At 40.9% G+C, this 12,893-nt stretch overlaps 2 protein-coding genes across 3 annotated transcripts; both read right to left on the reverse strand.

The window, feature by feature from the left end:
• Window positions 1–424: 424 nt before the first annotated feature.
• LOC106745095 (glucose dehydrogenase [FAD, quinone]-like) lies at window positions 425–3,766 on the reverse strand. The gene is made up of 5 exons (XM_014620373.1): window positions 3,701–3,766; window positions 3,333–3,523; window positions 2,899–3,113; window positions 951–2,133; window positions 425–698 (listed from the first exon to the last, which is right to left on the reverse strand). The coding sequence occupies exons 1-5, from the start codon at window positions 3,764–3,766 to the stop codon at window positions 425–427; spliced, it is 1,929 nt and encodes a 642-aa protein (XP_014475859.1).
• Window positions 3,767–8,980: 5,214 nt separating this feature from the next.
• LOC106745096 (glucose dehydrogenase [FAD, quinone]-like) lies at window positions 8,981–12,466 on the reverse strand. Of its 2 annotated transcripts, XR_001374506.1 has the most exons (6): window positions 11,838–12,466; window positions 10,838–11,273; window positions 10,303–10,696; window positions 9,875–10,157; window positions 9,189–9,783; window positions 8,981–9,094 (listed from the first exon to the last, which is right to left on the reverse strand). XR_001374506.1 is itself a non-coding variant. In XM_014620374.1 (5 exons), the coding sequence occupies exons 1-5, from the start codon at window positions 12,234–12,236 to the stop codon at window positions 9,418–9,420; spliced, it is 1,878 nt and encodes a 625-aa protein (XP_014475860.1). In that variant the 5' UTR covers window positions 12,237–12,466; the 3' UTR covers window positions 9,120–9,417. The 2 variants fall into 2 exon arrangements, 1 of the variants encoding a protein (XP_014475860.1); XM_014620374.1 differs by lacking the exon at window positions 8,981–9,094 and having other exon boundaries at window positions 9,120–9,783.
• Between the last annotated feature and the right edge of the window lie 427 nt (window positions 12,467–12,893).

Here is a 12,893-nt window from a genome sequence, read left to right on the forward strand (position 1 = left end):
AGCTTAAATCAGAAGTTACATAAATAAAACGAGTTAAGTAAATTAGATGCGCGTTGAATTTTATTGACTTGTATTTATGAGAAAGAAAGAAAGAGCGACGGATGAAAAGTAAATTTGCTAAGATGAATAGAACAAGTTTTTGGATTAAAAATCTCGAGTTACGGCGGTGATAAATATTCAAATAACATATTTACAAATATTTGGTATTTGTCCGCGATCTATAGATGTTATCGCCGGTATATCTGCCGCGATTATTATCTATTTCAATTCATCTATTTAATTCACCTGAATTTCATCGCAGAAGTTTATGACCAGTTTCGACGAAGTGACCAAAACATTCATGAAATAATTTAAAGAAATCTCTTTTATTTGTCAACCGTAAATAATATATATTACAACTTGATATACCAGAATTCGTGAACATTCAAGATTGCATCGGCCAATTGTTGTCAATCATATCAGCCGCCTTCTCACCCACCATCATGATAGCAGCGATCGGATTCGAGTTTGGCACGGTGGGGAAGATAGAAGCGTCGGCGACGCGAATGTTCGGTATACCGTGTACTCGAAGTTCCGAGTCCACCACCGCGGTTGGGTCGGTACTCGATCCCATCTTGCACGTTCCAGATTGATGGTTTTCCGGTCCGGTCTGTGCCCGCATTTGGCACATCCAGAAGGCGTCGGTGCCGAAGTGATAGCTGATAAATGAGAAATGCGAAATTAAAAATCTCGCAAGTGAGCAAAATTGATCCAAAGCTAAAGAGAAATCGAACAATTCGAAGCTAATCTATTGATCAAGAACTCCGCGAGCACACACACGTCGCGTATTTCAACTCTTTCCAACTGTAAACACTGCATAAGCATATATCTAGCAAACATTGCGACGATCACAATGAAAGCAATTCGAGTCTCCAACTAATAACATCAAATCCAAACGTTTCGTTACTCACTCGTTACACAACGGACTTCCCACTTGTTCCAAACGGAGGTCCCACTTTCTCATAGCGGACGTGTCGACAAGCTTCGTGACTTTCTTGATACCTTCGAGCAGGACGAACAGATCCTTCTCGTTCGTAAAGTAATTCGGATAGATGAGCGGCGGGTCCATGGGGTTGGACGAGCGGAGTTTCAAGTCACCTCGACTCTCTGCGCAGAGCACTGTGGGCCTCACCCCGATGCTCCTCCTAGTAGGGCAATCGGTGGTTTTGCCGTTGGGACACTCGTTGCGCAGGCCGGTGTGAGGACAGGTGGAGCTGAAGCCGTCGAAGAAGACCTGAATGTCCGGCATGCCGTTAATCGCATAGCTGCTCTCGAGGAAAGCGGTGACCTGCGTGATGCCGCTACTGGCCAACGGGCCTGTCTTTTTCTCTAGATACTCGTTCACCGCGTCCATCGTTACGGCCTCGTACGGGATGTCCCTGATGCTCATGGGGACCGCCACCGACACATGATTGTGCAGATTCTTGCCGACCGGCAGATCCTGGTACACCCTGATGCCGAGCTTGGTGAGCTCTTTCTCGGGGCCCACGCCGGAATTCATGAGGATGTGCGGCGAGCCGATGGACCCGGCCGACAAAATCACCTCCTTACCGCATTTGATCATCCTCTTGCGACCGTTCTTGTCCACCAGCTCAACGCCGTAGGCCCTCTTTTCCCAATCGCTGATCAGGATCCTGGTTACCTGAGCATTCATCAGCACCCGCAAGTTCCTGCGTTTGTGAACGGGCCTGAGATATGCCCTCGAGGTTGTACTGCGCATACTGTTCTCGACCGTCATCGGCGCGATCATGAAGCCGGTCTGCCTGTATTCCTTCAGTTGCGAGATCGTGTAGCCGAGCTCGCTGGCGGCGTTCAGCAACACGTCCACGAACTCCGGCTTGTGCGGATAATACTGAATGCGCATCGGGCCGGGTTCCTTCAAGGTTCTCGACTTATCCGACACTATCGTTTGGTCGGCCGGATTCTCCATCCGCTCGAAGTAGGGAATGACTTTGTCGTAGGACCAGCCAGGATTGCCCGCGCTCTCCCAATTGTTGTAGATGCGAGGATGACCCCGAGCATACATCATCCCGTGAAAACCGCCGGTTCCAGCAATCATCTTGCCCCTCGGCCAAGTGCACACGCCTCCCGTCTCTGGAAGGAGGGTCGCGACATTCATTTATCAATACGTCATCTGCGAGGCAAAAATATTGTCGTAAGCAAAAATGATTTTGGCAAATTAATCGCGATGGTGATACATTACAATTCATTTTTATAATTAATGATCTTTTCATATATATATGCGTGACTTTTTTACTCAGTTTCATTCGTTCTATCTATTCACTACAGAAACGGTTTGAAACATCCTGTATATATATATAACAGAATTTTCTCGAACAGGCATATTTTATATAATACATCTGATGTAATGTATTCTATGTGATGTAGCTCGTATGATACTTGTTTTCATCTAAGAGCGAATTATACTATGTCATGACTACGTCACGTTTACGTAACGATTAGTCTACCTTGTGCGAAATGCTCAATCGAGCGAAATCTTAATCGTTATTACCGAATATCCAACTTTATTTGTTTAGTATATATTCTTCGTACGTGAATGTTTACTTTTTAAGCACGTATGTGCGTGTGCATATATGCGTGTGTGTGTTCTCTTCGGAGCGAAAGAGTAAATCATTTTGCTACTGCAGATTTTAATATATACCGCACGTGGCATACGACAGAAGGTCAATTGCAACCTATATTGAGAACGGCAAAATTTTGCATCAATTTACATACTTACATATATTGAGAAACTCTATAACGATTTTAAATCGCGATAATACACACACATACGAGTTAAAATTACGATGCGTACGACAGTGCCTACGAGATCGATCAATACAAAGCGATATCCTATACCCAAACAAGCGGTAGGATGCGGTGATGTTGGTTCCGTCTTGAAATTCCAGTCGAGAGATGTATTGACAGCGTTGAACGTGAACCCTGGTACAGCTGTCATCGTGGGTTCTTCCGGGCCGGCCTCGATAAGTAGAACCTTTCGCCAGGGGTTATCGCTCAATCTCCTCGCTACTATTGATCCCGCCGTACCGGCACCCACGACTACGAAGTCGTACCTAGACGTAAACGGTAACAGAGGTGATTCTTATTAACCCGGAGAGAAAAATACGGCAACTCTACAGAGTGATTTCTCGGGTTCTCGGCGTTTCTCGACTAAAATGCGATCACACCAGAGAATTATGTCGTCTGACAGATATATATATTTTTTTTATCATCCTTAGACAATTTTCAATAACGCGGAAGAAGACCAACGTGAAATACGATGGGTCCCTTACCACTCGTTTTCGCTTGGTGCTTCGTCTCTGCCCATTCGCCGACAGGGATCGGCGATGTCGCATCTGGAAGATATGACATTTTGAATCAGCGTCATGAAAGGAGTTGTTCCCCCGCAAACACGTTCCATATATCGTGTGTCTTCAAACTGGCAGGAGCAACATCCGGTGTCCGCGCTGACTTCTTGAGGTGGCTAAAATAAGGACGGCTATAAATAAATCCGAACTAAGACTTCGTTAATTTTAATTACGGGAAAACTAGTTCGATTGACACACTTCGGGAGGAGAATTTCGAGGCTCTTTATTGAAGCCGATGTGAACTTTCCCTAGTCCCGAATTTCCAATGTTGCAAGATAATGTTACGTATTTACCTGAGCTTTGAGTGAATTTGCAATAGCGTGTTGCGCCAAGGCTAACAGAAGGACGTACCGATACATGTCTGCAATTTAGAGGCTAATATCATCTGTGAATAAAAAAAAGGACACGAAAGTCACATTTTTGATAAGAAAAAAAGTGGTTGCATCGATTGAAAAGTACGATAAGAGAATTGTAAATAATGAACGACAAACTGTATCGTGAAATTATGATTTGCCGGTGATATCATTTCACGATGAGTGAACACAGTTCCACTACATAATTTACACATGGCCGTATACAGTTATTTTCTCTCTTTTACGTGGGTGCTGAATATTAATCAGCATTCGATCATTATTGTAGACAACCTTAATAAAGTACTGAGACTTCATGTCTTGTTCGTGATAAATGGGTACATAATCGCTTGAAAATGATTGTGACAGTAATGTTGATGTTTCGTCACATGTCAGTTAATCACTCGGGCGAAAGGAACGAAACGTCAAATTGTCACTTATGAGAGTACCATTAAAAATAAGGACATACACTTACATGGTAATGAGTGCGTTTTGCAATAAAATTAACGTTCCCGTACTTATATTGTTAACCCCGTAGCATCGTTTCGGATTTTACCTTGCCATGTGACACACAAAATCTCAGGGATAATTTGTTAAACTTCACGTAATTAATACTCATCGATTCTGTTTGATTTATTTGCCCATTTTCTCTCTCTCTCTCTCTCTCTCTCTCTCTCTCTCTCTCTCTCTCTCTCTCTCTTCGTAAAGAGTACCGTTAAACACGATATATTAAATGTGACACGTGTAAAAAATAATATAGATATTTTGACACTACTTATTTACTGAAGAGTGCTTTGGACCGCCCGATGATCTGAAAGAGTGCACTGAGTTTGGTTCCGAGCCTTCCGCGTGAAAGTGCGTTATTGCTTGTCCGTGATAAATTTTTCGCAGCGATCGAAGAGCACGAAGTGTCCGATACGGCACGGCGAATGTATCACACGCGCGCGAAAGGCCCGGCAGAAATTTCTCCGTCCGGAGCAAGTGAAATTTCGTTAAAGTATTCATTGGCAGGTGTAGGTTTCGTATAAAAAAGATGATGTTACTTTCCGCGTCGACTCGGAGTATTACGATCATTTCGGGAAAGAGCCTGAGTTCCTCTATGATGGTGTGCTTTTGGAAACGTGCAGTGGTGTCGCTTTCGTTCGACGATAAGACTCACAACGAACTTTGAGAGATACCGGAAAAGAATTTCACCGCCGGCAATCATCGCTCGCGCGTGTAAAGGGCTCGCAATATATTTCACATGGTTGATCCTGTACAGATGATTTTTCTGACATCGAGGCAAGGTATTGCCCTCGAGAAAAAAACGTTACTATAATATCCCATATTTTTATCGTTTTCATAAAAATTACCTGAAATCCGGACAAAAGTACGAGGTTAAATCTAATAATGCCTCATAATTTCCCGGTGGCCGACGGATCGAGAACATCTGTACGATGGTGTAGAACGCACGGGCGCTGATTAATTCGTCTGATCGACTTCGAGACCACAGATTACTTTTGAAACGGTCGCTCGAGATTGCCCGGGGTAAGCGATCGGTTGATCTTCATCGGACTGTTCGGCAAGGGGCAACGTGCTGGATAACCACGGCCACGCACACTAAATGCACTAATCGAGAAGCTCATCGCGTGTGGTCAGGAACGCATTCGTCGGCAGAGAAGACACACGTGGTGTGACGTCACTGCTCCGCTCCGAGCAGGATTCACACTGCATGGGTTAACGTCGAGGAAAACGTTTGCCACGAAGTGACCAACTTTTAGGGAAACGAAGGAGGAACCGTGCGTTCTCTAACTGTTACACACGACGATTTGCACAATGCTTGCCCGGTGAAAAAGGAAAAAAAAAGGAAAAGAAAAGTGGGGAAGGAATGACAAGTTGCGTAACGCATCGGAGAATACAGCCGCGAATTATCGGAGGAGAGTTCAAGATTTTTCTCCACGCAACTCGCTATTGCGGTCAATAACGTAACTCATTGGATTACAGGCTGTAACGCTAAATCGAGGAAATCCGAGCAACCGTTCGCGGGGTGCAACAAAGAAACCACTAGCTCGTTTATTACGTAAACGGGGGGTTATGGCCGCGAGCCGTAATTTGCAACGCATCGTACGAGAAATGTTCGGAGAGATATTGAGTTTTTTCCGAACCGATATCACCATTTGCTGAATTGAAGAACTGAGTTATGCAAATATAATGTGCAATCGTGCAATTTTTACAGGTATGTGTATACTTGTGAGAAAAGAGAGAGAAAAACTCGCTTAAGGAGGCTATAAGGTGAGAAATGTTTGATGAGAATTCAATGAAACTTGCACTACGTATACGTTGAAATATTATCTGACTGCTCGTGCAATTAGAAAAAGATTGACCTTTCGAGAACTGAGATATTTACAATTAAAATTTACACTTTTTATACTTCTGTTGTCAGAACTAGAGATTAGAATGCTATTTTTAATAATGAAAAAAATGTGTGTAATCATAGCATTAACGAGCAAATAAGAGTCAATCGACAATGTACAAGCAATTAACTTAAGTATTAGAATTAATTTAATAATACATCAATCAGAAATTAATAAGAATTGTGCAAGAACGACAGTTAGAAGTAGGCAAATCAAACATCTCAGATCTATTTATCTATCTATTTTTATGTATCTGTTTCAGACATGTTTATTTTTAATGTTTCTTAAACTAAAAATAAAATTTGGATCAATTCTATGATATTAAAGACTAATATTCAGACATTATTTATAAATTTCGGAATTTTATCGACCATTTTCTTTTGAAAATGTGCCGGTGTTAAGTTCATAATTTATAGTAATACTTGAGATACAGGTGTACATATGCACATATTTAAACACTTATATATCATTTGCTATTATTTGTGCATCTTCATTAGATCAACCAATGTATAAATATAGCATTAATAAGAAATATAAAAAAAAAGATAATATTTTCCTTTTTATGTTTCTCTTTTAATATTTTACATATTGTACATATATTGACCTGAACTTCGCTTCAAATTAATTTATTATTTGTAAGTAGTGAAATAAATGCATAGAAATATAATTTTACTTGATAAATCTTAAATTTATGGCCCCTTTAATGCGCTGCTAAAAATACGACATTGAGCCTCACAACCTTAAAAACATGGGATATAATTTCGCGATTGCTATGTGTACGTTTCTACTCGAGTATCTCGTATCACCCAACATCAACATCTTAATTGTAAACATTTTAATTCGATGATTCTAAAACTGATTCGGTAACGCAATGAATTGAACAATTCGCAAAGTGGTTAAGCCAGGTGAGATACGGAAAGTATTTTTGTTTTATATTACCGCACGTTATTTCGCGTATGTTTTTAAACGTCTTACCGAACGTGACAATATCTCCGGCCGATGTCGGAAAGACTTACTGCCTTCAGATTATTGTCGTCGGTGATGTGCGTACAATTTATACTGGTTCATGGTACAAAATGAAACCTGCAGCATTTATATTTCGAATATACGAAGATCCCTGCGGTCCTGCACACGGTGGAAGAAGACGACTTACCTTGAAGATGTACGCACTTGTGCACACGGATTAAACGTCATTATGTTATGACCTGAGAACAAACAGATGGATCAAAAGTAACTCAGTCACGCCCACAAACGCGCCGTTTGTCATTGACACACCACGATCCATCGTACACCAATATCGTCAACGCGGTCGACAGCTAGCCGGAGATAGACAATGGCCACCATTATTCAGGATACTTCGGGCATATTGGAATATTAGAGCACATTTGAATGCTAGAGCATTTTAAACTTTTTAGATGTGTGCGTTTATGTTTGTCGAAATTCACGCAGGCGGAGCCACATTTTTGCCGTTTTACGCTCATTTACATTTTACATTATCACTTCTTGATTTACTGCCGTTCCTTGATTTGTGGTACATACTCGCTCCGTTTGCGTCATTATCATTTATCATCGACGATGCGTTGACCCAATTCTCAAGCCGACGGAAAGATTGATAATATGAATGAAATAATACTACAAAAATGATCATAAATTGCCCGATAAGTAGGCAAAAATGTGGAATCAAGAATCAAAAAATCAAGAATAGCGACTGAGCTGTCGTGGATTTCTGAAACGAAAGATAAAAATATAATAAAAAATATGATTTAAACTTACAATCCCTGCTCGTCTTCTGTTTTATATTTTATGACATACTGTTGATTCTCGATAGCGGCGACCTCGTCTTATAAGCATAACTTTAAGACCTCATGGCCGGAGTATTAATTATTCAATGAAAGTTTCAGTAATTTTTAGCAAAACTATTATGGTATCTATTAAAAAAATATCTATTTCAGTTGATTTGGAAATTGCAAACTTATTCGAGCGATCGTTAATCGATGTACGCGCATGCGGCTATTCATTATACGTGCAGCGACGCGAGATAATTATTATAAATATTTGGATTGGTTGGTCACGGTAACGTATACCGTCGAAGATTAATAACTTGCTGTGGCGTCAGTTTCTTACGTCTGACTAGCTGACCCTCCCCCCCCCCTGTCCCCCACTCAACGCAAAATGAACAGTAAAGATATATAATTATGCGCTATTTATGCGCTCTTTGAAAATAAAACGAAAAAATTTCGCGCTCCTTTTGTTACGACAGAAAACGAATTGAAACATAAGAAGGCTAGGTGGGTAGCCAACTCGCCTACCCACTTATAAATAATTAATTATTCAGTAAAACGAATATGAAAGAATTATGCGCTAATTATACGCTCTTATTTTTAGGTAATTTCAATTTTTGCGCTGCAGTCCTTAAGGGACTTCTATCTTGATGCCAAACATATAATTGTCTTAAAATTCCCTTAAAATGAAAAAAATCGATAAAGCAATTATATACGATAAATCTACGATTTATACGCTCTTATATATAAGCAATTTTTATGTTTGTGCTACAGCCCTTAAAGAACTTTGCTCTTGATGCCAAAAACATAATTGCCATAAATTTCCCTTAAGATGAAAGAAATTGATAAAGAGCAATTATATACGGTAAATCTATGATTTTATGTGCTCTTATATCCAAACAATTTTTATTTTTGCGCTGCAGCCCTTTCTTGCGCTGCAGCCCTAATGGACTTCTGTCTTATAATCAAAAACATAATTGTAACCAAAAGAGTGCAAAATTTTTTCGTTTTGTTTTTGAAAAGCGCATAATTATATATTTTTTAAATAACGCATAATTATATATTTTCACAATTGCATTTTGCATGAAGTGAGGGGGCCGGCTGTTTGGACGTCAGCTTCTTAACAAAAATCTTCGAAGCAGTCCGATAAATCACGAACCTAGCTGCATAAATTACAAAAAAAAACTATTCTAATATACACATTTATTTCAGAATTAATATTACAACGAACACACATTACAAAATTAGCTTACGAACCTCCGAACAAATCCTTTGATTTTCGGATTCTTTAATTTTCATAGGGAAGCGTCATATTGGCTGTGTCGATCTGACAAAATTAAAAATACAGTTTATATGTTCGCTATTTATAAGTTACGACATCGTAAACAATCTTCATAAATTGAGATTAAATAATAAGATATACGATTAATTAATACGAATAATAAGATATAAGATATACGATTTATCGTCCCTGAAGTTTTTCGAGTTAAACCGGCCAATCTTCTTTTATCATATCGGCAGCCTTCTCCGCGATCATGATCACCGGCGCGTTCGTATTACCGGAGACAATGTACGGCATTATCGAGCCGTCGACCACTCGCAATCTCGCGATACCGTACACTCTTAATCTTGCATCGACCACGGCCTGACTGTCATTGACAGGGCCCATTTTGCAAGTACCCACGGGATGATATATCGTCCCTGTCAAGTGACGCACATAGCAAGCCAAATACTCGTCCGACGAGCTGTCGTGCTGCGAACACCCTGATATTAGATTCGGATTAGGTCGCGTGTTTAACTTCTGCATGACGTGCGTGCGACTCATCTTATCCGCGAATTTCATACCCTCTATCTGAAAGGTCGGTGTAATTGATGAAATCTATAAGTTTTCTGTGTGAATTACGCATGTGTGTATAAACGAAAGCACGTATAATGCAGCGTACCATAACTCGTAGATCGTGAGGATCGATGAAGTAATTAGGATAGATCTCGGGATTCCCAGTGGGATCAGTCGTATTGAGTTTAACGAGGCCCCTGCTACGTGGCCGAAGAAGAATCGAATGTATCTCGACAGTTTGATGCTTCAGAATATTTTTGTAAAAGTCATTCATGATGTCTGGGTTGGTATCTTCGGGACGTGACGAGATAATTCCAGATTTGTACGCATGCGAGGAGCTCGAGAAGAGCAGCTGAATGTCCGGATAGTCGAACGTCTTGTCCGCGTACCTGTGACGTAATTTGACTCAATTAATAACTGCCATCCAATTAATATCTTATCGTTAAACGTTATTTGCTTTAATTATTGATTTAATTGAACTTCCATTTGTTCACAGTAGCGCGAACCGTCTAGATTTTCAAAAGTGCCGCTCACTTAGTGTTAATGAACGCCATTCCTGTGCCTATAGTTGTCGTGTGAAGCGGACTGGGATTGTCATGTATCATATCCTCTAGAGCTTCCAGCGTGACGGATTCGAATAGTCGCACGGTGAATTTCTTGGGTTCCGGGATATCAGGCGGAAGATCGATCGTGTAAATCACTTCCGACGCCACGTGATCTTGAAGATTCTGCCCTACTCCGGGCGCATGATGCACGACGGGTATTTTCATCTCCTCGAGGTAATCTCTCGGTCCGATACCCGACAGCATTAGCAATTTCGGCGATTGTATCGCGCCCGCGGAGATAATGACCTCGCGTTTCGCATGAACCACGTGGTGACACGCGTCTCTGCGAAACCGCACCCCTTCTGCCACATTGGTTGCGCCAACTGTAAATAAAAGGCGGCGGTCGTTGCAAATGAACGCTAATGCAGCTGATTTTAATAGAGTACTCCCGAACATGAATTATTATCGCCACCGACTTTCTGAAATATAGAAAGAGTTTGACAAAACATCGAACTTTTCCAAACCTTCTTTCACGAGAATCTTTTCCACCAACGAATCCAAACTGACGTGTAGATTCTTCCTTTTCGAGGCGGGTCGTATGAAAGCTTTGGCGGTGCTGCATCGCAGTCCATTCCTTACGGTACCGTGGGAGTACGTGAATCCGGTCTGATTTTCCCCGTTTATATCGCGTATCGGATATCCCAGTTCCTCACCGGAACGAACGATATAATCGATATCCGGCGAAGTATATTTGAAATGTTCCACCGTCAAGTATCCGCCTCTTTGGTGATACGGTGAATCGTGCAGATCCTCGGCCCTGGCGTCTTCGGACAGCTTGAAATACGGCAGGACGCTTTTATAATCCCATCCGGTGTTACCGAGTGACGCCCAGAAATCGTAATCTCTCTTATTACCACGGGAATATATCATCGCGTTTAACGTGCTGGAACCACCTAACACCTTAAAGATCGGTCATTACAGTTCAACTCTTGGCACTTCTTGCGATAAAAACACCGAAAAGTATTCACTGATAAATGAGTTTGCTTCGATCCATCACTCAATGGACAACCAAACGTGTTTCGGTTGAAGGAAATAGAACTCTCATGAACCAAATTTCGTTCTTATAACCACAGAAATTTCGATTGTCTATTGTCAAATGGATTCAATCAAACTCATTTTTCATTGTAGATACACTGGCAAGAAAAAAATACTTAAAAATTTATTTATGGAATATATAGTTCATTTCACAGAAATAAACCTCATTTCTCCTTTCGACCGTTTTATCTCTTGCACTGGGAAAAAAATACTTAGAAATTTATTTGTAGGATGTAAGATTCATTTCACAGAAATAAATATTATCCCTCTCCCCCCTCCCCCAAACAAATTTTCAAGTATTTTTCTCAGTGCGAGATGAAACGGTCGACAGGAGAGATAACACGCATATATTTCAGTTAACGTGCGTGAAAGTCAACGAGTTTAGACGTGAATGAAACCAGATCTACACATATATTCTTCGCAAGGTACCTTGCCCTGCGGTATTCTGCACTGATGATTCTTCATCGCCAAGCAGTAATTGGACGACGGTTCCGTCTTGTATTCCCAATTCATAAATGAACGCTGTATGAGCGTGTAAGTTAAGGGCATGTCGGACACGACCACTTCGTCAAGGCCTGCTTCCAACAGGAGCACGGTGTAATTTTTGTCCTCCGACAATCGATTGGCCAACACAGCGCCGGCTGATCCTCCGCCGACTATCACGTAATCATATTCGCGCAGCAGTTCCTCTACGGGCACGGATTGCACGCGATTCTCCTCGTCGACGATGTCCGGGCGCTGAGTGACAATGAGGCACCATATCACCGTGATGAGGAATCGTTCCGCGTGGAACGAAGATAACATATCGTCTATACTTAGATGAGCCATGGTCTCTGAATCGCAACGTTCGTCGATATTCGGTAACTATTAAACGTTAAGGTGTCCTGCCACGATTTACGAACTTTCATCCTCCATTGTTGGACAAACGGATTTCTTTTCTACGGGAAGGTATAATCTAGGTACGAGCGAGATTTTATACGAGGAAAATACGATCGCGATCGTAAATCACACAGCATGTAACGTGCACGAAAAATTGGAATTCGCGGAACAAGCCGCTTTCCGCGCTTCAGTCTTTTTAATACCTATTCAAAGAGGCCGTATATATAACCAATGTTATCAATGAATTTATCATTTGCATGCTTAAAATAATAGTCTCTCGATCTCGTATCGGATTGCCCTATTTTCTACCGCTGTGTTTAATTAGATAACCAGTTATTAGCTTACATTATTGAAATTACTCATATTTTCTGCTTATATAACTCATAGATAACTGCACAAGTAATTCAGATTTGCGCTTCTCCTCCTTTCATTTATCTCTTACATAACCTGGAATATCCCTCAACATTTATTTCTCTGCATTCTTCCTAATAAATTTAATTATTTTGGTAGGTGGACTTATTTTGATGTTCTAAGTTGATATATTAAAATTACTGTGAATAAGAATTTAAAAATAAATTATTGTTAATGAGAACTTAAGGCTACTTT

Source organism: Dinoponera quadriceps, unplaced genomic scaffold, assembly GCF_001313825.1.
Source record: "Dinoponera quadriceps isolate SergipeBrazil2010 unplaced genomic scaffold, ASM131382v1 scaffold1580, whole genome shotgun sequence".
NCBI classification, from domain to species: Eukaryota; Metazoa; Arthropoda; class Insecta; order Hymenoptera; family Formicidae; genus Dinoponera; species Dinoponera quadriceps.

Coding starts and splice junctions, on each gene's coding strand:
- LOC106745095 (XM_014620373.1), bottom strand. CDS start 3,766: ATGTATCGGTACGTCCTTCTGTTAGCCTTGGCGCAACACGCTATTGCA. Junction 2,134..2,898: donor GCATCCTACCGCTTGTTTGG/GTATAGGATATC, acceptor CCCTCCTTCCAG/AGACGGGAGGCGTGTGCACT. Junction 699..950: donor GGAAGTCCGTTGTGTAACGA/GTGAGTAACGAA, acceptor CTCATTTATCAG/CTATCACTTCGGCACCGACG.
- LOC106745096 (XM_014620374.1), bottom strand. CDS start 12,236: ATGGCTCATCTAAGTATAGACGATATGTTATCTTCGTTCCACGCGGAA. Junction 11,274..11,837: donor GCAGAATACCGCAGGGCAAG/GTACCTTGCGAA, acceptor CCGATCTTTAAG/GTGTTAGGTGGTTCCAGCAC. Junction 10,697..10,837: donor AAAGATTCTCGTGAAAGAAG/GTTTGGAAAAGT, acceptor TTTTATTTACAG/TTGGCGCAACCAATGTGGCA.